General features: G+C 33.8%; 1 protein-coding gene across 1 annotated transcript in view; it reads left to right on the top strand.

Moving 5' to 3' along the window:
• The window catches only part of atp8b2 (ATPase phospholipid transporting 8B2), a 49,889-nt gene that overhangs the window by 19,680 nt on the left and 2,318 nt on the right, over positions 1-27,891 (top strand). Inside the window, exons 9-27 of the mRNA XM_073846499.1 lie at positions 286-444; positions 534-622; positions 787-983; positions 2,960-3,168; positions 6,453-6,487; positions 6,574-6,742; positions 6,975-7,163; positions 7,986-8,101; positions 9,591-9,755; positions 9,842-9,953; positions 10,053-10,158; positions 10,259-10,487; positions 14,743-14,926; positions 18,625-18,848; positions 18,940-19,023; positions 19,116-19,361; positions 20,067-20,205; positions 22,077-22,207; positions 22,640-23,128. Of these exons, the coding sequence (XP_073702600.1) occupies positions 286-444; positions 534-622; positions 787-983; positions 2,960-3,168; positions 6,453-6,487; positions 6,574-6,742; positions 6,975-7,163; positions 7,986-8,101; positions 9,591-9,755; positions 9,842-9,953; positions 10,053-10,158; positions 10,259-10,487; positions 14,743-14,926; positions 18,625-18,848; positions 18,940-19,023; positions 19,116-19,361; positions 20,067-20,205; positions 22,077-22,207; positions 22,640-23,128 (3,272 nt within the window). The remainder of the gene's footprint in view (positions 1-285; positions 445-533; positions 623-786; positions 984-2,959; positions 3,169-6,452; positions 6,488-6,573; positions 6,743-6,974; positions 7,164-7,985; positions 8,102-9,590; positions 9,756-9,841; positions 9,954-10,052; positions 10,159-10,258; positions 10,488-14,742; positions 14,927-18,624; positions 18,849-18,939; positions 19,024-19,115; positions 19,362-20,066; positions 20,206-22,076; positions 22,208-22,639; positions 23,129-27,891) is intronic.

Below are 27,891 nucleotides of genomic sequence, written 5' to 3'. Positions count from 1 at the left end.
AAAGATACAGTGAGTCAGTGTGCGGAATGTAAAGTATGCGGTAGACAGTTTCTCAGCAACATTTCTTTAACACCCAACACAATATACTGCCACACACACTATCAAGCATATGTCAGTACAGACCACCCACGCTTCCTGTTTTTAAAGAACAACAAAAAATTCCAAAGCTCACAGGTTGTACCAAGACCCAGGATGCTGAGCATACATATTAATACTTTTTTGATATTTACAAAATGTGTAGCATCATTTTTCCTCATATATCTCTCGTTCTGTGTGTATGTGCAGGAGAAGTGGTGTGTGAGCCTCCCAACAACAAGCTTGACCGTTTCTGCGGGACTCTGTATTGGAAAGACTGTAAATACCCCCTCAGCAACCAGAACATGCTGCTTCGCGGCTGCGTACTGCGCAACACAGAGAGCTGCTATGGCCTTGTTATTTTTGCAGGTTAGTGTATGACTTCATGTGATTGTGTGTGTACAATATGTGTGTGTGTGTGATTAGTTTTCATTTTAACCTGTCATGGTGCACCTCAGGTCCTGACACCAAACTGATGCAGAACAGCGGACGGACTAAGTTTAAGCGGACCAGTATAGACAGATTGATGAATACACTGGTGTTGTGGGTGAGAAACTGTTTACGAACACACACTCGCTTACAAACCTCTGCTGAATTTCTGAAATTTCAGAACCCAAGTACCCAAATTAATGTTTGACTTAAATAAATATACACATAATTCAAGATTTGAAATGAATCCAGTTTTCACTCCAGTAATTTTCCCCTCCTCAGATTTTTGGGTTCCTGGTGTGTATGGGAGTGATCTTGGCCCTAGGAAATGCAGTTTGGGAAAAAGAAGTGGGTGCTCTGTTCCAGAGCTTTCTTCCCTGGGACCCTCCAGTGGACAACTTCCTGTTCTCAGCCTTCCTGTCTTTCTGGTCCTATGTCATCATCCTCAACACTGTCGTGCCCATCTCCCTCTATGTTAGGTGAGAGAGAGCAGGATGTGGATAAATAATGATGAACGTTGTATAATGAAGATAAATGTTGTAATGAAGGAAGAAAGATGAATTAATCCGGTGGGATTGGTCAGCACTTTTCATGAATATACTAAAAAGAAAAATACGGAAAATGGACTAAAACAGCAAACAGTAAAAAAAAAAATATATATATATATAAAATTTATATGAGCTGCTGTTTTATTTCCTATTCATTTTATATGAGGGTTGTCAACTATGTTAGCCAATTTGGGACATTTTTGCTTTTTTTTTTTCATTTTTAAGGATGAACAGCATTACATTTGTAGTCATTTAAATATTTTTTACTACAATTATTTAAATATCAATTTAACTGTTTATCTCAATTATGTTGTTGTTGTTCTATCAGGGTTATTATCAATAACTTACACTATTAAAATTATAATTATAATTATTAGATGAAAAACTGATACTGAATTATAATTATTATAGGAAAAATGTTAAATGTTGCCTTGGCAAATAACTGAAATAAGGTTAAGTTGAAGCATTAAAATGAATGGAAAAATGGAAAACAAAACAGCAAAAAAAAAAAAAAAAAACCAAAAACCTGAAATAAATACAGTACTTTTTAATTTAAATAATAATAAAAAAATTTATATATATATATATATATATATATATATATACATTAAAAAATAAAAATAAAAACGAAAAAATATAAATAAATATTGGATGAAAATCTGAAACTAGTTGAAAATTTAAAAACTGAAATAAGGTTAAGTTGAAGCATTAAAATTGCTAACTGGAAAAAACTAAATCTAAACTAAAAAGGAAATAATTACAGTACTTTGAATCTAAATAATTAAAAAACAAATAAAAATGAAATATATATATATATATATATATATATATATATATATATATATATACACACATTATTAAAAAATAAATCAAAATGTAAAAAATATATATAATTATTAGATCTGTTGAAACTAGTTAAAAATTTGAAATGTTTCCTTGGCAACTAACTAAAATAAGGTTAAAATGAAGCATTAAAATTATTAACTGGACAAATAAACTAATACCGAACTAAAACTGAAATAAATAAAGTACATTAAATTTAAATAATTAAAAAAGAAAGGGAAAAAAAAAAAAAAATTAATACACAAAATTAAAACTACTTTTCTAATTACTATGTTTTATTTTTATTAGATAATAGTTATCTATTGCTCCATTTCTTTTTAAAAAGTCATGAGAAACCAAAGTGTATCACATTTATAAGAAATTCAAATAAAAATCTACTTCTTTTCTTTGATTTAGATGTTCTTCTTTTTTCTTTTTTTTAAGTAGAAGCTTAAGTTCATTTTATGCTTGATACAGGCTTTATACATTGTGCTGTTTATTTTATTTTCATTTATTTTGTTGTTTTCATGTTTCCTCAGACTTTCCCTATCAGGTAAGAGATAGACCCCATAGATTCCACTTTTCTCTCTCTCTGACATAACAACAGCCTCCCGTATAACACAGTCCATATAACCACTAAAACACCACTAAAATCCTGACCGTACCTTTCTGAACCAGCTCTCTGTATGAGCTCTAACTCTGCCGTGTGGTCCAGTGAATGTAACCCACCTCTGACTGGTACAGAAAGAAGTGCAGCATGGCACAGAGCAGCACCATGGCACAGCACACACATAGCCCACATCTGTTTTTGCAGTTTTAAATGACAGATTTGTGAAATCTCTATAAATGGGTATTATTGCTTTTAATGGTCTGGTGCACTGTTGTGCCATTGTCTGTCTCAGCTGCGTACTAAAAATGTCTTTAGAACAGGGAAACTGTGTGTATTTTTTGTGTCTTTTGTTGTGAGTTTGATATGTGGTCAGAGGCCTGCAGTCAATTTGAGTGTTTGTACTGAAAACAGGTCACATTTGCATTGATAACTCACCGTCTCTTTTTCTTTGTTTTTGTTTGTCTGAATCTCTTAGTGTGGAGGTGATTCGTCTGGGTCATAGTTATTTCATTAATTGGGACCGGCGGATGTTCTGCAGCCGTAGCAACACAGCAGCAGAGGCCCGGACCACCACACTAAATGAAGAGCTGGGACAGGTGGAGTACATCTTCAGTGACAAGACAGGCACCCTCACTCAGAACATCATGACCTTCAACAAGTGCTCCATCAATGGCCATGCATATGGTGAGGAACAGCATATGGCAGTTATATGCAAGGTATAATATGCAGTCAGCTGGCCCTTATCATATAAATCAGTCTTGGATCATGTTGATGTGGTTTTTATGGTAATATGACCAGCTGACTGTACTTTACCTCGATTATTACACAGCTGCTTACCAATTAAGTAAATAATTAGACATTAAATGAACAAATAAACAGATAAAACACTGGGGCAGTTTATAAAAATAAAATCTGTCAACTGGGACTTTGCATGAATATGATTCATGAATATGAATATGATATGAATATGAAAATCTTCAACTTTTTATTATTATTATTATTATTATTGAAAAAATGGTGGTTAAAAGCATAACCTTCAAGAAATGATTATCATTAAGAGGTCACTAAAAAATTGAGTAAGCTGTTTTATTTGTACTCTACAAATATTAAACAGTAATTACATAATAATCCTAATATTAATATTATTATTATTAATATAATTGGAATTTTTGTTTTTGAACAAGCAGTCATTGAAAACATAACTTTCAATAAAAGTCCAAAAAATGTTTTCATTATTAATTAATTATTGAAGTTTGTTAATTATTTCCACTCCCTACTTATTTATTTATTTAGTGGTGGGCATTTAAATAAGCAATAAAGCAAATAGGCAATAATAATATTAATAACAATAAAAAACATTCAGTTCTTGAAAATAAAAATATAAATGAATAAAATAAAAAAGAAAAGTAATAGTGATAATAATAATAGTGAATGAAATAATCAAATAAAAATAAATAAATAAATAAAATGCCAAGAAGGTTTAGCAGAGTTGCAGATTTAGAATCATTTGGTGTATATTTTAAAATATGATTTTTGTGATTATTGTATATTTTATAATTATGAACATTTAAATAAACATACATTAAATAGACTGATATTAATGATAATGATCTAATATTATTATTTATTTATAATAATATAGTATAATATTTATAGAAATATTTATATAATTATAATATTTATTTTATAATATTTATTTATTATAATTTGGTGTATTTTTTAAATATTATTTTTGTGATAATAATGATGCTTTAAGGTGTATATAGATAAATCTGCAATGTGTTATTTAAAATGATTTACATGCTATTATATTAATTATTTATAATTAATTTGATTATATTATAATATTTATAATAATATATTATAAATATATTATTACAATTATTACAATTATCAAAATTTTATGTATTTTTTAAAATACTATTTTTTTTTTAAATATTTGTATTTTTGTAAATTACTATTTTTTTTTAATACTATATTTGTTCATTGTGATAGTAAATACTAATATGGTGTTTTTTATTATTTTAAATTAATATTTATTAATATTACATATACAATTATAATATTTATATTTAAATATTTATTTATTATAATTTGGTGTTTATTTCAAAATATGATTTTTGCGATTATTGTATATTTTATAGTTATAATCATTTAAATAAACATACATTAACCAGACTGATAATAATGATATACATACATACATATATACATATACATATACATACATAAGAATTATTTATATTAGGGCTGTCGCGATAACCGCAATATCGCAATACCGCGCTATTGACGTGCATAACCGCAGAGGAATGCAACAACCGCAGCAACCGCGATATTTGCCTGTTTTCTTTTTTCCTAAGGATTTGCCCTTCTCACTTAATGCCTGTGCACTGAATATTAAATTAGTAATAAGTTAGTAATGATAACATAATGTGTTTATTATGAGGCTCAGTAGATATGCACTTAACAAGCCTAAACAGACAGCGAATGAGAGAGAGATCGACTGACCATGTGCGATTACCTGCGTCTGTCTTTCAGATCGAGTCATGTATGTATGTGAAACTAGCTTGTCATGTCCAACGAAAGTGAAATCTCTGTCTTAAAATCGATGCTCTGCTGGTCAGCTGAGCCTTTAAAAGTGGCGATTAAAGTTAAAATGATTTTAACATCGTGTTTCATTACGTCTCTCTTTGAATAAATAAGCGTTTTTGAACGTATAGTTGAATGAACGGATTAAAGACTTACTCAAAGATAGTCTCTTGCCTCCATCTTGTGGCGTAAAAATGAAACTGCACTGACTGACAGCTCGCCTAAAACACGCAGGTGAAATACTGACAGAAAGTCTCTCGTCCAGTCAGACTCGAGGGTGCGCGCTAACTGTTATATACACGAAGATTTCAGATGCAAAGCCTCTAAGTATGTCTGACATTTTTCTTCAAAATTTGCATTTCTTACTGGCTAGGTTTCTATGTAAGTACTGTTTACTTCACTTCATATATCAACGCGATTTGGTTTCGGTTTATTGATTTCTGAATATGACCTTACATTGTAACAGCCTACACACAATTATATGGCGGTAATACCGCATACCGCGCTACTGAGCCACTCAAAATTACCGCAAGGGAAATTCCTTAACCGCGACAGCCCTAATTTATATACTATTCTAATATTTATTATTATTTTTAATTAATATTAATTATATTTTAATATTTTAATATTTATACAAGTATGTTTTTATTACAATATTTATTTATTATAACTTTGTGTATATTTTAAAATATGATTTTTGTAATTATGATGATCTAAGATAGTATATATAGATAAATCTTATATCTATATATAGATATATGCTATTATAATATTTATTATTATTTTGAATTTATATTATATATATATATATATATATATATATATATATATATATATTCAATATGTTATTTTTTAATTATTTATATACTAAGGGCTTTGAAATTTGAATTCATATTCACTATATTATAATATTTATAATATTTATAATAATTTGGTGTATATTTAAAAAAAATATTATTTTTATGATTATTGTACATTTTATAGCTATGAACATTTAAATAAACATTAAATAGACTAATAATACAAATGACGTTCTAAGATATATATATTTATATATATATATAGATAAATCTGCAATGTGTTATTTTAGAATTAATTATATACTTTTATAATATTTATTATCATTTTAATTAATATTTATTATTACTAATAGAATTATTGTTTAATCAAGATGCGTATAAAGGAGATACCGACGATGATCATGACCCATGTCCATCACATAATACACTCTGTAGGTATATGGACAATTAATAGAAAAATGAACAATAAATAGTAGTTGCAGATTGCAGCATACAGTATATATGCATACTCTGATAAATAGTTGTATAGCATTAGGTTTGTATTACAGATTTAATTTCAGTCTGTCTCTCGTTTCACAGGTGAGGTGATGAACATTCTTGGAGCTCAGCAGAAGGTAAGTACATCTGAGATTCACTTTGTTGTTGTCATTTTTGAAATATTGTTGCTCAGAAAGACCTTAGATAATCTGTTATTTTTCAGAGGGTCCAGCCCCTGGACTTCAGCGCATGGAACCCCTTAGCAGACCGGGACTTCTGTTTCTACGACCAGTCTCTGCTAGAGGCAGTGATGGTGGGAGAACCAGCAGTGCATGAATTCTTCCGGGTCTTGTCTCTCTGCCACACGGTCATGAGCGAGGAGAAGAGCGAGGGTAAAGATCTGGAACAAGCAGTTTGAGAATCGATTATCTGCCTTACTCAGAAAGCTATTTCATCCAATGGAAGAGTTTAAATAAGGTTAACTTAAGGAAGCTGTTGACTTTAATATTGTTAGAAGGAAATGATATAGTAATTATGGATTGTTATATGATTATTTGATCTCATTATCTGTACTTTTTCATGCGGACCTGCTTGCTTATTGTCTCTGTCTTTCACTTCCTGAAGGAGAGCTGCTGTATAAGGCTCAGTCTCCAGATGAAGGGGCGTTAGTAACAGCTGCACGCAACTTTGGCTTCGTGTTTCGCTCTCGCACACCTGGCACAGTCACCACACAAGAGCTCGGCAGAGCTGTCACATACACGCTCCTCGCCATCCTGGACTTCAACAACATCCGCAAAAGAATGTCTGTCATAGGTAACACAAGCACACATTATCATATAAAAACTACAATACACAATATGTCACAAAAATTAAAATGCCACCACATAAAATCTATACCTAATCTATAGCTAAGTACATACACACACTTTTTTGTTAAGTTAACTGTGGCAAACTCCATAGTTTACAGTTTCTTAAACATTATTTTGGCTCTAATACCAGATGGTTTAGCACTGTGCAAAAGAGTAGGAGCCAGTAAAATTCCCTTAGGACTGAGAAATATGGATACAGCATAAATACTGCCCTGCCAAGCATCATAAATAAGTGGTACATTAGCGCTAAATTCAATACAGAAAGTGTTGTGTGTGTCATATACACTTTCATAATGCTGAATTATGGCCCTTGTGTTCGTGTAAGTGGTGCTTACATTGCAGCAGCCATTTCATTTTTGTTTACATATTGTCATTTATGTCCATTTGGTTTGTGTTTACATGCACAAGTGATGTCCGTGAGATTTACTGAGTGCACTGTGGAATTTTCTCTGAAACGGTTTTGTGAATCATTTTTCCCCCATAACAATATCCAAAAAACATTAAAAACTAATCATGTAGCTTGTTAGTTTTTGCCAAATGGGTACGAAACAATGCTTAATTCTTGATACATTATCTGTAAAGAAGTCCAGTAATGATAGGACTAGGAGATGATGGTGCTATAATAAGAACAGAGCTTCTCATCACTGCAGAGGCACAAGAACAATCTGTAATTTAATGTGTGTGTGTGTGTGTGTGTGTGTGTGTGTGTGTGTGTGTGTGTGTGTGTGTGTGTGTGTGTGTGTGTGTGTGTGTGTGTGTGTCTCAGTGAGGAATCCAGAGGGCCGTATTCGTCTGTACTGCAAGGGTGCGGACACTGTGCTTTTCGAAAGACTTCACTCTTCGAACCATGATCTAATGAATATCACTTCAGATCATCTCAACGTAAGTGTTTGCTATTTCCAGATTTGTTTATTTTAGGTTTATTGTTAGCTATGCAGTGTTTGTATCAAGTCCTATTTAGTGGTCAAGAGAACCCCACAGTGTGCTGCTCTCTTTATAAGACAAACAACAGAGCCCTCTTGTGGATGTTTTTCGTAATAAAAGTCTGTTAGTTTTACAAAATGCCAATTAACTAAACATTATATGAGATTTTTTTGTTATATAGGTACTTATAATAAAAGGAAGGAACATTTATAGTAATAAAGGTTACTATATATATATATATATATATATATATATATATATATATATACTGATTGTAAAATCAGTTGAATTTAAGATATCACAACTTAGGAAAACCTTTTTTTTTTCCAGTTAACAAGTTTGAATTGTTTCTGTGTTTGTAATAGATACAGTTGAAGAGGAATTATACAAATTGCATGTTATTTTTTATTTAGTACTGACCTGAATAAGATATTTCACATAAAAAACATTTACAAATAGACCACAAGTGAAAATAACAGTGAATTTATAAAAATGGCCCTGTTTAAAAATTGACATACACTTGATTCAATACTGTATTGTTAGCTGAATGATCCACAGCTGTCCCTTGTTTGTTCTGAACAGTTAAACTGCCCGCTGCTCTTCAGACGTTCTGTGGTTTTTTAGCATTTTTGTGTATTTGAACCCTTTCCAACAGTTACTGTATGATTTTGAGATCCATCTTTTCACACTGAGGACAACTGAGGGACCCATATGCAACTATTACAGAAAGTTCAAACGCTCACTGATGCTCATAAAGGAAACACAGTGCATTAAGAGCTGAGGGTGAAAACTTTTGAACAGAATGAAGATGTTTAAATTTTTCTTGATTTGCCTAAATATAATTTTTTTTTTTTTCATTTAGTACTGCCCTTCAGAAGCTACAGAAGGTAGTTACATGTTTCCCAGAAGACAGAATAAGATAAATTTATCCTGATCTTAAAATTCAGAAAGTTTTCACCCCCCGGCTCTCAATGAATTATGTTTTCTTCTGGGACATCAGTGAGCATTTGAACCTTCTGTAATAGTTGCATATGTGTCTCTCAGTTGTCCTCAGTGTGAAAAAAATGGGTCTTACAAATTAGGGCTGCACGATTAATCGCACAATGTTGTGAGGAGATTTACTACTAATCAAAGTACCGACTTCATTGACTTAACACGCCTCACAACATCGTGCGATTAATCGTGCAGCCCTACTTATAATCATACAGTCATTGTTGGAAAGGGTTCAAATACAATTTTTCAAGAGACCTTTCTAAAGACCTTGTGGAGGTAGGAGTAGGCTAAAACAACCTTTTAATGTGTTTAAAACTAGCAGATTGTCATGCTAAGTGAAAGTTTAGTTTAATAATAGTTTATCGAAAATATTTAATGGTTCTCACAACAAAAACATTAATAACTTCATTAAAACGTGATATTATCATGAGCTGATGGGTGTGTGTTTCTGTAGGAGTATGCAGGTGACGGCTTACGAACGCTGGCAGTGGCCTATCGGGATCTGTCTGAGGAGCAGTGGGAAAAGTGGTCGGAGCGTTTCCGTGGTGCTGATAAGGCCACAGACTGCAGAGATGACCGGCTGGCTGCAGCCTATGAGGAGATCGAGCAGGACATGATGGTGTGTTTGTGTGTCCTGTACGATTCCTTCAGTTTTGTTTCCTTAGTGTTTTTGTTCATAATATAATCTATGTAATGTTATCATAGTTACTGGGGGCCTCGGCTATAGAAGATAAACTGCAGGAGGGGGTTCCTGAGACCATTGCCATTCTGTCACTGGCTAACATCAAAGTCTGGGTGCTCACTGGAGACAAACAGGGTAAAAACTGCATCGAAAGTTATGTGGCATGGCCACAACTGTTATGATTTACTTAACATAACCACAACTTTCATGTGTTTTTTTCTCCTTCTGTGACAGAGACTGCAGTGAATATTGGTTATTCCTGTAAGATGCTGACAGATAACATGACTGAGATCTTCATTGTTAATGGACACACTGTTCAAAGCGTACGGGAAGAACTGAGGTACACTGCTGATGGTTGTCTGATTTGTCCCAGGAAATACGAGAGATATAAGATGTTCAGGAAAGGCCTTTTAATTTTCTCATTTGCTTATGTTTTTTAGGAAAGCAAGAGAGCGAATGCTGGAGTCCACACGCACCAGAGATGGAGGGAAGGAAGCTGAAGCTCAGGGATGGGGTGGTGCTTGTGCCTTTGGAAATGGATGTGGAGGTGGTGCTGCTGCTAACTGGATGCCTGATGAGAGTAAATGTTCCCCTCCTCGGGCTCCACCCTCCTCCATATTGGAGTCGATCAGTGGAGAGTTCGCCCTCATCATCAGCGGACACAGCTTGGTAGGTGGAAGCAGCATTCAGGAACATAATTAAAAGGAATTACCCATAAATGTTAATGTTATTCATGCTCTTCAGTTTAGTTAAAGAGTTATACATTTAGTTTAAGGCTTTAACTTAAAGACTAGCTTTAAGTTTTAGGAAACAATAACAACACTTGTTTCATTCAGAAAAAAAAAAATCTAAGATTAAGAGATTAAAGTCATAATATTTTGATAATAAAGTCTAAACTGTTAGAATGAAGTATAAATATTTTGAGAATGAAGTAGAAGTTACGAGAATAAAGTCAAAATATTTTAAGAATAAAGTCGAAATTACGAGAATAAAGTAGAAATATTTCTAGAATAAAGTCAAAATATTTTGAGAATAAAGTCAAAATGTTTCAAGAATAAAGTCAAAATATTTCAACTTTATTCTCGAAACATTTTGACTTTATTCTCGAAACATTTTGACTTTATTCTCGAAATATTTTGACTTTATTCTCGAAACATTTTGACTTTATTCTCGAAACATTTTTGACTTTATTCTCAAAATATTTGGACTTTATTCTCAAAAATTTGGACTTTATTCTCGTAATTTCTACTTTATTTTCAAAATATTTAGACTTATATATTTAGACAAAATATTTCTAGAATAAAGTCAAAATGTTTTGAGAGTAAAGTCGAAATATTTCTAGAATAAAGTCAAAATGTTTCAAGAATAAAATCTAAAAATTTTGAGAATAAAGATGAAATTATGAGAATAAAGTCTAAAAATTTTGAGAATAAAGTAAAAATGTTTTTAGAATAAAGTCAGAATTATGAGAATAATAGAATACTAGAATAAAGTCAAAATGTTTTGAGAATAAAGTCTAAATATTTTGAGAATAAAGTAGAAATTATGAGAATAAAGTAGAAATATTTCTAGAATATAGTTAAAATGTTTCGAGAATAAAGTGTAAATGTTTTACGAATAATGTCAAAATGTTTCAAGAATAAAGTAGAAATATTTTGAGAATGAAGTCTAAATTACAAGAATAAAGTCGAAATATTTCTAGAATAAAGTCAAAATGTTTCAAGATTAAAGTCGACATGTTTCGAGAATAAAGTCGAAATGTTTTGAGTATAAAGTCGAGATTTAAATCATAGCAATTAAAGTTATAATATTTTGAGAGTATAGCCTGCACATGCAAATTGCCCGGATTGGGAGCAGTGGGAGTTAATCTCCTGGTGCTCCCAATCCGGGCCAGTAGGCTAGAATATACTCTCAAAACATTATAACTTTAATCTCGTAATTGCTACAAATAAATTCTCATAATTTTTACTTTATTCTCAAAATATTTTGACTTTATTCTCGTAACATTTCAACTTTATTCTCGAAACACTTTGACTTATTTATTCTTGTTATTCTCGTAATTAGATTTTTTTTATGAATGATCACAGAATGATACTGTTTTTAAATGTGAAATTAATGGTATTCGTTTTAGTTGAATGAAGACCCCTAGTATTACAGTCATGGACAAAATTGTTGGCACCCTTGGTAAATATGGGCAAAGAAGGCTGTAAAAATAAATCTGCGTTGTTTCTCCTGTTGATCTTTAGTCAAAAAAATCTGCAAAATTCAAACATTTCATTAAAAATAAACAATTTTAAGTGGGGGGAATATAATATTATAAAATAAATGGTTTTCTCTAACACACCCTGGCCATAATTATTGGCACCCTTGTATTCAAAACTTTCTGCAACTTCCATTTGCATGAAAAACAGCTCTGATTTTTTCCCCCTTCATGCCTGATGAGGTTTGAGAATATATGGCAAGTGATTTTAGACTATTCCTCCATACAGAATTTCTCCAGATCCTTCAAATGTTGGTGCTCACTCTTCTTCAGTTTATCCCAATCATTTTCCATAGGATTCAGGTCAGGGAATGGGAATTGGGATGGTTATGGCAGAATCTTGATTTTGTGTTCAGTGACCAGTTTTTGTGTTGATTTTGATGTTTGTTTTGAATCAATGTGGTGATGGAAGATCTAACCATGACCCATTATAATATTTCTAACTGAGCAAGTCAGTTTTACCTTTTTTTATCTGTTGGTATTTGATATAAAACATGATGGCAAGTATCTGAACAAGATGTCTAGGACCTTTGGTGTAAAATTAGGTCCACAAAAAAGAACATTGAAATGTGGACATAGGGCACTTTTTTATCCCTGTGTGCACCAAACCTTTAATGTGTTCTAGCTCCAAAAAAGAAAATTCTCATTTCATATGGCAATAAAAGCCAGTCCTGGCTGAAGTTCCAGTATGGTAAATTAATATGGTGCAGTTTGTTTTTGCATTAGAGCAGATGATTTGTTTCTTGAACAGTGTCTGGAATGACTTGTTGTGATGGAGCAACAGATTTCTGCAATTTTCCATCTGTGATCTTTGAAGAGTATTTGGCCACTTAAATTGTTCTCTTTGCTGCACATTAAGACAATATTGACACACATCATGTTTCAAGCAGATTTTTAACATCTCCAGTCCATTAAAACTTCTTAATTATTTCCCTGATGTTGGAACTGAGAATATTTAATGTTTTAAGTATTTTCTTAAAGCCACTTTGTATTGTGTAAAGATCAACAATCTTTTGCTGTACATCAGAAGTATATTCTTTGGTTTTACCCATTGTGATGAATGATTAGGTTGGTTTGGGCTTTGTGTTACTAATATTTATTCATCTGTGCACCAAGACGTCATGACTGGACAACATCATGTTTCCAGTCACCTTGGTGTGCTAAGAAATTGGAAATTTCAATGGAAATATATTTAGGAGATAATTTACTCATAAGAATTTCTAAGGGTGCCAATAATTGTGACCAGGGTATATTAGAGAAAAACATTTTTCATAAAGTTATATTCCACCTCACTTTAAATTGTTTAACTTTAATGAAATGTTTGAATTTTGCAGAATTTTTGACTAAAAGAGCTAAAGGAGAAACAATGCAGGTTTATTTTTACAGCTTTCTTTGCCCATATTTACCAAGGGTGCCAATAATTTTGTCCAAGACTGTAGTTGTTTCAAGCTGGTCTGACCAAGCAGGTGTTTTGCTGGTTGCTGGTGCCCAAAACCCATCTAAATCCAGGCATCAGCTGCGTTAACATAGTCACTACGTTAAGTAGGGCTGGGCGCTTAATCGAAAAGTAATCGAAATCGACATTCAGAACCTATAATCGATCAAATTTTTCCAGGTCAATTATTTCGATTACTTTCCCTTTAAAAACACTACCGCCTGTGGAGTCACGTGACCCTGCTCCGTTACGTTACGTTATTCCTCCGACATGTCGATGGAGAGCTTAAACAGTATTTATACAGTAAAAAGTATTTACAGGATATACAAGAGTAATTTTATTTAGAAGAGATACTGCTTATTTTCTACTTTTAATATAAAAAAACATGAAAAATAATTTATTTTGTTTCCAAAAGTGCAAGTTATTTATTTTAACTAATTTAAGAAAAATGTGACTTTTCGTTTTAAGCAATGTGTGCTTTAATTTCAGTTGTTCAACACTGATGTTCAACAAATAATCATAGATAGTAGATAGTGTGTGTTTCCTTCAGTTATTTTAAAATCAAGTAATGCACCCTTCATTCAAAAATCTCTTACTTGTAATATGTGAGCATATTTACTGTACAAAATTTGTCAGTGAACTATGAGGGCAAAAAAAAAATTATATAAATATTATATAAATATAATTAAATATAATTTTAATAAGAAATAAAATAATCGTTCATTAATCGTAATCGAGTTAAAATGTTCAATTAATTGAGATTTTGATTTTAGGCCAAATCGCCCAGCCCTAACGTTAAGACTGTTTCTTAAAAACTAGTTTGAATAATTAGCAGTTAACCAAGTGGTAATGAGTCTTCAGATTAATTTCAGATTAAATTAGACCAGTCTTCATTTTTATGTAACTCATTTCAAAAAGTTATGACCAGTATTGCAGAATAAAATAAGATGACTAACTTTTAAGACTAGTCTAAGCAGTTTGTGCAACCGGCCACAGCTCACTGACCAGTCAAGACCAGCAAACTGGCTTATGCTTGTCTAAACTAGTTTTGTTTAGCAGGGATATTGAAGAATATTTAATTTTAAATCCAGCTCACCGACTAGTACAGACCAGCAAACCAGCTTAGGCTGGTTTAAGCAGGTTTTTTTCAGCAGGGATATTGATGAATATTAAGTTTTAAATCTAGCCCACCAGATGTTAAGGAATATTTCCCTCTCTCTGTTGGGCAGGCTCATGCTTTGGAAGCAGATATGGAGCGTGAGTTTTTGGAGACGGCGTGTGCTTGTCGAGCAGTGATCTGCTGCAGAGTGACTCCTCTTCAGAAAGCTCTGGTGGTAGAGCTGGTTAAACGCCATAAGAAAGCTGTCACACTCGCCATCGGAGATGGAGCCAATGACGTCAGCATGATAAAGAGTAAGAGAAGAAGAGATACAAATAAGCATGTTCAGCACTTGTAGTCTTTGCCAGGTTTTTTTATGTGCAATTATTGGGGTTCGCTGAGTCACATTACTCGGATTGGTTACAGCTATAAATAATACACCATTAGTATCTTTATAATATACCATGATATAATTTTTACTGTGTAACTATTGTAGTTACACTACAGTTCAGTTGTTTGGTCTTGGTAAGGTTTTTGAAAGAATTATTTTATGCTCACAAAGGCTTAACGTTTATACTGTAATACTGTAATACTATGAAAAAAATATTACATTTTAAAATGACTATTTTCTATTTTATTACATCTTAAAATGTAATTTATTCATGTGATGGCAAAGCTGAATTTTCAGCATCATTACTCCAGTCTGCAGTGTCACATGGTCCTTCAGAAATCATTTTAATATACTTATATATATATATATATTAATTATTGATAAATAGAAAGTTCAAAAGAACAGCATTTATCTGAAATGAACGTTTTTTTGTGACAATGTAAAAGTATTTTTTTCTTATTTAATGCTTCCTTGCCGAATTTTTGATACATTTTATTTTTAATTAAGTTATTCAGTTTGTTTAGTAGATAATTAGCTAATTGTATTTCTATATATATATATATATATATATATATATATATATATATGCTCATACATGACGCATATTACAGGAAAACTGTGGTGTCTGTACAATATTTAGCCATTAAATCTTCATGTGGCAACTCTTAACCATAAGAGGATGAAATATTTGGCTTTTTGAGACAAACAGCTCGAGAAAAAACAATTCTGAGTTCCTTATTTTCAGCTTATGCAAAGGTGCTCCTGAGAAACCAAATTATTGATATTCGTTCAATCTGTTCAGTTTGTTGTTGTTACAAGTCGTTGCTTCACTTCCCTTAACTGAGCAAGAACATCTCAGAACTGTGTTGGTGGGCTTTCACTGTGTCACAACTGTATTTCAAAAGGCTCCTGTGAACATGGATAAGAACGAGATGTGGAGGATGTGGTTTATGTCCAAATCTCTTTACACCATCATGTGCTGTCCCAACTCAATGTATTTGAAAACACATTGCCCATGAAATAAGCAATGTAGGTGGGTGTGCAAGGAACAGTCTTCAGAAGATTGATGACTAGTACAGTGGTAATAGTGTGAAGAACAAATCTTTTTCACTGATTTAAATCACTTTGGACTGCCCCAAATTCAAGGGATATTTACATATTAGTTTATCTGCCTTAGCCTACCATTGAACCTAACCAGCAATTAGAAAGCTGATACCCAAGAGCAGGGGTTTTCAAACTAGGCTCCAGGGACTGTCAGGGGACCTCAAGTAGGTGGAAACATGAGAGAAAAATGAATGTAATGCAAAGGGGTGTCAAAGTTAACATGTTAACTATATTTAATGCAATCTTTTTTTTACACATTACTTTTTTACTATTACTGATTCATTTTAAGTCAGTTATTTTATATCTTTTGCTGTAGTGTGTCAGTACGAAATTTCAGTTTAAGTTTCCTAGCACAGATCTGATCTCATCATCATCCAGTCTGAAGAAACAGAACAAACTACAGTAAAAACAGACTAAATCCAGAAGAACTGTGGCGACGTTTCCAATATGCTTTAAGAGACCTACCTGCAAAGCTACAGTACTTTTAAAAGTTTTAGGCAAATTGCTTTAAAATGAGGATGCTGTCAAAAATAATGTCATAAATGGATTTTATTTATAATTATTTAATAATATTTAACGTTTTTCATTATCGTAGCACGCAAGTCTCGATCAGCCTATGAAATCTGTCAATTTTACGATAGAATACAAATAATAAATGTTTTTATGCTCTTTAATTTGTAGTGGAATAACTTTGCCTCAGAACAAGCGGCATGTCAATCAATGATATTTTCCTCTTTAATAATTACAGCAAAAAATAAACATATTAAAAAATATTTGAATGCATGTTAAAAAAATAAATAAATAAAACAATGTCCCATGAAAAGATCAAGATCTTTCAGATCAGAGTTTAAAACGTCAATAAAACTTCTTGTGAGGAAGTCATAATAATAGTAACAACATTTAGCCTACCTTAGAAAAGACAACAAGCCTATAACTTCGCCAACATTATTTCATTTTTCTCATGTTTGTTTTCTTTAGCAATATTAGGAAAGCACAATATTTTGTTGATATTGTGAGTGGACACAAACAAAATATGCCTTTATGAGCAAAAATGATGGTGTATTTTAGGTTTCCACTATTAATAAGCTGGCGCTTCCATGTCCTGCAAAGCGCGCTTTAGCTTCCACTCTCTGCACAAACTATTGGATATGCGTCTAACAGCCACATTTATCTAGGTTAAATGTTTAAACTAATATTGTGAAATGCATCAAGTGTTTTATGTCTATAGATTTTATTTTAGGCAAGTCTTGTTGTTTTGAGAAAGATCAACATGCTCAACTCATTGCCGCTGGCTGCTTAAAAAAAATCAAAAGCTTGAATTTAACAAACATAAAATGTAACTAACATTTCTAAATTAACTTAATAAAGAAACGAAACAAATCTATCCACTTTGCCATTAACCCCTTAACTGTCACCCCCATTTTTTACAATAGGTATGAAAGTGCACTATCCAAACTTTTCCATTATTGTAATTCATGAACACTTTGGAATACAGATCTAAGGTTGGTCTCTTTTTAAAGAGGACATTCAGCAGATTATTGTAGAGGTGGAATTTTTTCAAAAACTGAAGTCTTTACAAATTATAGAAGTGTAAATTTACTGTAAAGAAAATACACCGTACAATTTGTATTACATTTTATATAAAATACATATTTTACATAACAGGTTTTATCCTAAATTTGATATAAAATTGAAGCATTGCATCTAAATAAGTTATGTTCCAAATTTGAAGTTGATATGAAAAAAATTGAGGTTCCTGTGAAAGTTTGTTTAGGGCGTTATACCACAAACCACCACCGGGTGCCATCGAAATGCCATAAATATTTTTTAATGCATTTTTCTGCCACGAAAGTAGATTTTCATTCTATCACAAAATACCACCAAATATGAAATCCTGAGACTCAGACCTTTCCAGTAATGTGTTTTTTGTCAAGATTGTAAAAAGTTGTGATTCTAAAAGACTGTAATGCATTTTGTAATATGACACCGCTAAGGGGGAGGAGACCACCAAAAGATTTTAAAGTACCATTTGCATGGTAAGGCAATGTCCGATTTCAAAATGGTTTTCACAGCTTGATTCTTGAGCTTCTAAGCTTTCAAGTGATATATAATTTATATGATTTTAGATGATTACTAAAATATTTGATAGAGTAAAAGTACAGCGGAAAAAAGAGCGCCAAGCGTCCCACAGGTGGGACGGAAAACTGAACTATATTAATAACTGCAACACGGGCTCTGTTTTGATAAGTTGTTGGACAAGGGCAGGGCTCGGGGCTGAGCTTCTCGGGGCAGGGCTGGGCCCGTGCAGAATTCTTTTCCCTCGTTTCAATTAAAAGTTCCCTCTCGGCTCAGCGGGCACTCAATCTGCCAGGGCCCATATGCACCTGCATACCCAGACTCTACGCCCCTGGCCACAACTGTATATAATATAAAAGGCCAAATTACCAAACTTCCAAATTAGTTCAAATATTACATTAAACTGCATTATGTAAAATGTATGTTCCTCTCTTTCTGCAGCGGCTCACATTGGCGTAGGCATCAGCGGTCAGGAGGGGATCCAGGCTGTGCTGGCATCAGATTACTCCTTTTCCCAGTTTCGCTTCCTGCAGCGACTTTTGCTGGTGCACGGACGCTGGTCCTATCTGCGCATGTGCCGTTTTCTCTGTTACTTCTTCTACAAGAACTTTGCTTTCACTATGGTGCACTTCTGGTTCGGGTTCTTCTGTGGATTCTCAGCACAGGTGAGAAATTCCTACTTAGCCTGAAAAAAATTTCACATGCGTGAGGTGATGTAATAAGCTTGCCTTTATATACTATGATTCTTTCATATAGACTGTCTATGACCAGTACTTCATCACTCTCTACAATATCGTATACACATCCCTGCCTGTGTTGGCCATGGGCATCTTCGATCAGGTAGGAAAAAGAAAATATACACCCAATACTGAATCATTTTTGTTTAGCTTTTATAAGAAACTTACTTCCACCTGAATGCTTTTCTATCTCAGGATGTTCCTGAACAGAGGAGTCTGGAGTATCCAAAGCTGTATGAGCCGGGTCAGCTGAACTTGCTGTTTAACAAGCGAGAGTTCTTCATCTGCATCGCGCAGGGAATCTACACGTCCGTGGTTCTCTTCTTCATTCCATATGGTGTTCTCTCTCACGCCACACAGAGCAATGGAGTCCCACTTGCAGACTATCAAACTTTCGCAGTAACTACAGCCACAGCCCTTGTCATCGTTGTCAGCGTCCAAGTGAGTCCAACATTACACGTTAGCAAAGGGTTAGCTCACCCAAAAATGAAAATTCTGTCATAAATTACTCATGTTGCTCCCAACCTTAAGATATTTTTGATGAAATCCAAGAACTTTCTGACCCTGCATAGACAACAATGCAACTACCACGTTCAAGGCCGAGAAAGGTAGTAAGAACATCGATAAAATAGTGTTATGCCCGAAGAAAACAAAAATAACGACTTTATTTAACAATTTCTTCTCTTCCGTGTCAGTCTTCGATGCGCATTCATGAGAGTGCCACGAAGTATGCGGGACACAAAGACGAGAAACTGTTGAATAAAGTTGAATAAAGTCGTGAATGAAGTATTCTCGTAGCTTTATAAAATTAAGGTTGAACCACTGATGTCACATGGACTATTTTAACAATGTCTTTACTACCTTTCTGAGCCTTGAATGTGTCAGTTGCATTGCTGTCTATGCAGGGTCACAAGGCTTTTGGATTTCATCAAAAATATCTTAATTTGTGTTCTGATGAACAAAGGTTTTACAGGTTTGGAACGCTATGAGGGGGAGTAATAATTTACAGAATTTAACAGGGTCAACTATACCTTTAAGTAGTGCTTGTTGATTTATATATATGGTTTGTGTATTTTTTTTAAAGATTTTATATAGTAACAAGGAATTTTAGAGTGGTTTTGAATAGCCCAATCTCTTTGTTTATAGATTGCTCTGGACACGGGTTACTGGACGGCAATAAATCACTTCTTTATATGGGGCTCTTTGGGTACCTACTTCACTATCCTCTTCGCTATGCACTCCAGCATTCTGTTCAATATCTTCCCCAAGCAGTTCCATTTCCTTGGTGAGTCAGCACTTTGGCCCAACTGTGTGGCTGCCATCTTGAACCGAAACCAACATTAGATAACGTCTTTACAGTATGTGTCACAAGCAGAACTTATCAGCTATACCATCTGTAAATGCAGATAGCGTTACTATATTGTCAGGTTTTTATGTTTACAAAATAAAAAATACAAAATAAGTAGTTTACAAAATAATGTATAGACAACCACTGAAAAGTTTGGGGTTAGTAAGTTTTTTTTTTCAGTGTTGGAAGAAAATCTGGTTCTTTTGTTCAGCAAAGACATTACAGCAGTACTATAATGTATACAAACTTTTGACTGGTAGAGTACTGCCGGTCAAAAGTTTGGGATCAGTAAAGTTGTTAATGCAATTTAAAATAGTGGTTTTCTATTTTAATATACTTTAAAATATAATTTATTCCTGTGACGCAAAGCTGGATTTTCAGCATCATTACTCCAGTATTCAGTGTCACATGACATGATCCTTCAGAAATCATTCTAATATGCTGAATTATTATAAGTGTTGGAAACAGTTGTGCTGCTTAATATTTTTCTTGGAACCTGTAATACTTTTTTTCAGGATTCTTTGATAAATAAAACATTAAAAGAAAAGAACAACATTTATTGAAAATAGAAAACTTTCTTAACAATAAACACCTCATTCAAAGTTTGGGGTCAGTAATTTTTTTCTTTCTTTTTCTCTTTGAAAGATATTTATACTTTATTCAGCAGGGATGTGTTAAATTAATCAAGACTTATATTGTTAGAAAAGATTTCTATTTTCAATAAATGCCCTTCTTTTTAACTTTTTATTCATCAAAAAATCCTGACAAATGTATCACACATATTAAGCAGCACAACTGTTTCCAACATTGATAATAAAAGTACTAAATCAGTATATTAGAATTATTTCTGAAGGATCATGTGACACTGAAGACTGGAGTAATGGCTGATGAAAATTTTGCTTTGCATCACAGAAATAAATTATATTTTAAAGTATAATAAAATAAGATAAAAAACTGAGGTCAATAATAATTCATAATATTACTTTTTTTTCTGTGTTTTTGATCAAATAAATGGACTTTAATGCAAATAAGAAACTTTTTTAAAAAACATTACAAATCTTACTGATACCAAACTTTTGAGCGGCAGTGTATATTTATTTATTGTTTGTTTATGTATTTCAAATTAAAGCTGTGTGAACTTTCTATTCATCAAAGAATCCTGAAAACAATCTAGGTTTCCACCAAAAAGTATTTATCAGCACAACTTTTTTAACATTGTTAATAATAATAAAAAAGCTGTTTCCTAAGCAACAAATCAGCATAGAGTGATTTCTGAAGGATCGTGTGACACTAAAGTAATTAATGACCGCTGAAAAATCTTTTTTGTCAACAGTGTGTTTTTTTTTTCTAAATTACAATAATATTTCACAATATTCTTGTTTTGTTCTGATTTGTTTTTATAACTGTATTTTTACTAATTTAATGCAGCCTTGCTGAGCATTTTTTTTTTAAACATTAAAAATATTACCGAACTCAAACTTTTAATTTGTATTGTACATATAAAATTCCTTTGGCAGTCGTGTAGGCAGCACAATAAAACCATGTTAGAAATAGGTAATTGAAAAAATAATATGAAAACTTCTAACCACTATTTAAACAAAAATTAAATAATAATAAAAAATTAACAGTAAATATAGTTAAAAATATATATATTTTATTTTAAAAAAGTGTGGATTTTAAATCGTGTAATTCTAAATTATATCCTATCTGTATTATATCTTGATACAAATGTGTGTTACATTGTGCGGTGTGAATATGTATGGCTTATTTTTGTTTTTGTGTGCATGCCATGTGTTAATTAACCACAGGAAGTGCTCATAACACACTCGGGCAGCCAGTGGTGTGGTTAACTATTGCTCTGGCTACCGTCATCTGCATTGCTCCAGTCCTTGCTTTCCGCTTTCTCAAACTGGACCTTAAACCTCAGCTCTCAGATACTGTAAGTATGCGTGTGACCTCAGTTTGTTTGTCCTAAATCTCACGCCATCTGTGAATTTGTTTAACATCATGTTTAACCAAACATTCAGCATCACACAATTAAGAAAAAACTTAAACAAAACAAAAACAATATATATATATATATATATATATATGATTTATTTTTATATAATTATGAATTTGTATTCATTTTATTTATTTATTTTATTTTTTTTAATGAATTTTTAATTTGTTTTAAATGGTTCCAAACATTGATCGTTGAAATTGTGTTTCTGATTGTTGGATAGTTATGGTTGGTTGATTATTGCATAATCTGATTCATAGCGTAGGTCATATTTGTTTCACATCAGTAGGTTTGACACATTTGTTAGTTTCTGGTTATCCCCTCACACTCATCCCCGCCCTTTATTATTTTCTCACTGTCTTTCTGCAGGTGCGCTACACTCAACTTGTGCTGCAGAAAAAGAGGAAGCCTGCAGGGCGTGCGGGTCGTGGAGTGGGTGGTGCTGGTGTAGCCAGTGGCAGTACTCTTGGTCGCCTGGGACGAGGTGGATCTCGACGCTCCGGTTATGCGTTTGCGCATCAGGAGGGCTTCGGCGAGCTGATCACATCGGGAAAAAACATGCGTCTGAGCTCACTGGCTCTCGCCACGTTCGCCTCTCGCCACAGCAGCAGTTGGATCGATACCCTTCGCCGTAAAAAACATGCAAACAGCACTGGTGCGCAGAACACCCCGCCCACTGGAGAAGACAGTGCCGCCTCCTCTCAAGCTCCACCCATTTCCACGTCTTCCTCAGCGGCAGGCGAGGCAGGGCAGCCATGTAATGAACCCGTCCTCGCTCACAGCCCTGAAGATATCGCTCTCAGTTTTATTAGGTGTCCAGAAAGAGCGGTTGGAGAATGTAGTACAGGAACTGTGCAGGTAAGCAAGTTCAAGCACAAACTGTATACAGATACACCACATGCAAGTCAACATACACAAATATACAGTCAAGCCCGAAATTATTCATACCCCTGGCAAATTCTGACTTAAAGTTACTTTTATTCAACCAGCAAGTTTTTTTTTTTGACCGGAAATGACATACTTCTCCCAAAAGATAATAAGACGATGTACAAGAGGCATCATTGTGGAAAAAAAATATTTCTCAGCTCTTATTTACATTTGAACAAAAAGTGGCATGTCCAAAATTATTCATACCCTTTGCAAACTGTCACAGTCTATAGGAAAATCCAAAGTTCTATACCATTCCAAATAGTCCAAGCTGTTCTAAAGCATCCTAATTACCCTGAGTCATTGGGAACAGCTGTTTTAATCAACTCAACAGGTAAAAAACAGAAGCTCTCTGCTGTTGGTTTGTGGACAGTCATGTCTAAGACAAAGTAGCTCACTGAGGACCTGCGGCTGCGCATTGTGGCTGCTCAGAAGTCAGGAAAGGGCTATAAGACCATATCTAAATGTTTTGAAGTTCCAGTGGCTACAGTGCAAATACAAGACGTTACGCACTGTGAAAAATCTCAGAGGACGTGGTCAGAAGCCAAAAGTGACACCTGTGCTGGCCAGGAGGATAGTGAGAGAGGTAAACAAGAATCCAAGGATCACCACCAAGGCCATCATGATGAATCTGGGCTCTGCTGGTGGCAACATCTCAAGGCAGACAGTCCAACGGACACTGCACACCGCTGGGTTCCACGGACGCAGACCAAGGAGGACACCACTTCTCCAGATAAGGCACACAAAAGCCCGCTTGGCCTTTGCAAATGCTCATCTGGACAAAGAAGAAGACTTCTGGTCTTCTGTTTTATGGTCAGATGAAACAAAAATGTAATTGTTTGGCCACAATGATGTAGTCTTCATTTGGCGTAAAAAAGAAGAAGCCTTTAAACCTAAGAACACCATCCCCACTGTCAAACATGGTGGTGGGAACCTAATGTTTTGGGGGTGTTTTTCAGCTGGTGGACCAGGGAACCTAATCACAGTAAACGGCAGCATGAAAAATGAGCAATACATCAAAATTCTCAACAACAACATCAGGCAGTCTGCAGAGAAACTTGGCTTTGGGCACCAGTGGACATTTCAGCACGACAACGACCCAAAACACACAGCAAAAGTGGTGAGGAAATGGTTAGCAAACAAAAACATTAAAGTTTTGCAGTGGTCCAGCCAGAGTCCTGACTTAAATCCAATTGAGAATCTGTGGAGGGAGCTAAAGATCAGAGTGATGGCAAGGAGACCCTCCAACCTGAAAGAGTTGGAGCTCATCGCTAAAGATGAATGTGCAAAAATACCAGTGGAGACATGCAAAAAGCTGGTCAGCAATTATAAGAAGCGTTTCATTGCTGTAACAGCCAATAAAGGCTTTTCTATTGATTATTGAGAAGGGTATGATTAATTTTGGACATGCCACGTTTTGTTCAAATGTAAATAAAAGATGAGTAATATTTTTTTCCCATAATGATGCCTCTTGTACATCGTCTTATTATCTTTTGGTAGAAGCTGTGTCATTTCCGGTCAAAAAAAATTTGCTGGTTGAATAAAAGTAACTTTAAGACAGAATTTGCCAGGGGTATGAATAATTTAGGGCTTGACTGTAGGTTGTCATATAACGCTGAACAGAGGGTTGAGTCTGTAGAAACTCAAAAACTAATTTTGTGAATTGACAAAAAAAGAAAATTCCCCCAAGGAGAAAACGGCAGGAAGCAGAAATATTAAAAACACTTTCATTTCTCACTTTTGTACATAGTAGTGGTCTCAGCTCAGTTCCCTAATAATTAGGAAAACCCTATTGCTTATATTGTTCTTTTTTGTAATGTGTAAATTACTGTTTAAAAGTTAATAGTCAGTAAGTTTTTTTTTTTTTAAGAAATGAATAGTTTTATTCAATAAAGCTTTACATTGTTCAAAAGTGATTAGACATTTACAAGACATTTGTATTTCAAATAAATGCTGTTCTTTAAACTTTTATTTGTCAGAGAATACTGAAAGAAAAGTATCACGGTTTCCATAAAAGCATTAATTAGCACAAATCGGTTTTCAAAACTGATAATAATAAGAAATATTTCTTGAGGAGCAAAACAGCATATTATAATGATTTCTGAAGGATCACGTGACACTGAAGACTGAATAAATTACTTTTTAAAATGTATTCAAAGAGAAAACTTATTTTATTTGTTATAATATTTCACAAGATTCTGTTTTTACTCTACCATGAGAGACTCAAAAACAATACAAATATTGTACCAACCCTAATTTAATAATAATTATTAATACACAATATACAAATCAGTAACTTTATTAGTGCAGTGGCTGCGTTTCAGTGGTTATGTAAATGTTTAAAATCTGAAAGCTTAGCTGTTTTAGATTTTCAACTTCTTTTTCCCTCTTTACTGATTTGCATGTTTTTCATTGTCAGATCTTTAGACATATATCTTACACAGGGGCAGAGTTTCTTTAAATTCTAAAATCTAAAAATGTTTATTTTGACTATGGGTTGAGACAGCAGCTGTTGTTGACACAAAAGTATGTGGTTGCAAAGGGGAATGAAAGCGGGTAGTTCACCCAACAATGTAAATTCTGGCATTAATTACTCACCCTCATGTTGTTCCAAACCCGTAAGACCTTTGTTAATCTTCGGAACACAAATTGTTTTTGATGAAATCCAAGAGCTTTCTTACCCTGCCTAAACAGCCACACAACTACCATGTTCAAGGCCCAGATAGGTAGTATTTACATTGTTAAAATAATTCATGTGACATCAGTGGTTCCCCCGTAATGTTATGAAGCTACAAAAATACTTTTTGTGCACAAATAAAACAAAAATAACTTTATTCAACAACTTATTTTCTTCCTGGTCAGTCTGCTTTAAATTTTTCCCCACATCAATCTACACTTCATACACCATAATGGCAAAGCAAAACAGAATTGTCACTTCGTAAATGTATTAAAAATAAAAAAAAACTGAAATAAGTACATTGCATAAGTATTCAGTAACTCAGTACTTAGCTGAAGCACCATTACAGCCTCATGTCTTTTTGGATATGATGCAACAAACTTTGCACATCAGTATTTGGCAATTATCTGCCATTCTTCTCCTCACCTCTTAAGCTCTTTCAGCTTAGATGGGGGTTGGCAGACATTTTCAGCTTTCTCCAGAAATGTTTTATTGAGTTCAAGCCCAGGCTCTGACTGGGCCACTCAAGGACATTCACAAAGTTGTCTATAAGCCACACTTGCTGTGTGCGTAGATTCATTGTCCTGTTGGAAGATGAACCTCCTGCCCAGTCTGAGGTTCTGAGTGTTCTGGACTGGGTTTTCATTAAGGCTATCTCTATATTTTGGTGCACTGAGCTTTTCTTCTACTCTGATGAGTCCCTCAGTCCCTGCCGCTGAAAACTGCCCCAAAGCATGAGGCTGCTGCCAGCGCACTTTTAGGATGGTACTCTACAGGTGATAAGCAGTGCCTGGTTTCCTTCAAACATGATGAAATTGAGGTTCATCAGAGCACAGAATTTCTCACAGTGTAAAGGTTCTTCAGGATTTTGCAAATCCCAGTTGTGTTTTCATGTGTCTTCACTGAGGAGAGGATTGAGTTTGGCCACATCGCCATAAAGACCAGATTGGTGGAGTGTTGCAGAGATCTCTATCCTTCTGTATGTTTCTCCAATCAGCATATGATCATGGAGCTCAACTAGAGTGACCATCAGGTTCTTGGTCACTACTCTAACCAAAGCCCTTATCCATCAATTGCTCAGTTTGGCCAGGAGGCCAGCTCAAGGAAGAGTCCTGGTTGCTTCAAAATTCTTCCATTAAGGGTAACGGAGACTACATGCTTCTGTGAACCTTCAATGCAGCAGAATTTTTTCTGAACTCTTCCCCAAATGTGTGGCTTGATGCAATCCTGTTTCTGAGCTCTACAGGCAACTTGGTTTTTGCTCTGATATGTATTTTCACCTGTTAGACCTTTTATTAAGACGTGTGTGCCTTTCCAAATTATACCCATTCAAATTAATTTGACACAAGTTACCTTCACTCAGATTATAGTAACGTCTACAAGCAATACAAATGCTCCTGAGCTAAATATCAACTGTCCGAAATAAGGGTATGAATACTTATGCAATGAAATCATTTAGGTTTTTTTATTTTTAATAAATTTGTAAAGATAATAAAAACCTTTTTTGTTTTTTGCTTTGCCATTATGGTGTATGGATTGCAGACGTGATGGAGTGTTTATGTGGGGAAAAAGTCATATATAGCAGTTTAAAATAAATTTGCAAAGATGTTAAAAATCTTTTTTTTTTTTTTTGTCAATGTGGTGTATGGAGTGAAGAACGGTGGGAAAAAAAGGAATTTAAAGCAGCAACATTACATAACAGAAAAAAAGTAAGGGGTATGAATACTTTCGCAAGGCACTGTACATCACGGTACTCTTGTGAAGAGAATAAATTGTGGAATGAAGCCATTATTTTTGTTTTCTTTGCACACAAAAGTATTCTCATAGCTTCATAAAATTAAGGTTGAACCAATGATGTCATGACAAACTATTTTAACAATGTCCTTACTACTTTCCTGGGCCTGGAACATGGTAGTTGCGTTGCTGTCTTTGCAAGGTCAGAAAGCTCTCGGACCTCATCAAAAACATCTTAATTTGTGGTCCAAAGATGAACGAAGGTCTTATGGGTTTGGAACAA

The sequence above is a fragment of the Garra rufa genome, chromosome 9 (genome assembly GCF_049309525.1).
Source record: "Garra rufa chromosome 9, GarRuf1.0, whole genome shotgun sequence".
Lineage (NCBI taxonomy): Eukaryota > Metazoa > Chordata > Actinopteri > Cypriniformes > Cyprinidae > Garra > Garra rufa.
This window is presented reverse-complemented; position numbering and strand designations above follow the sequence as displayed.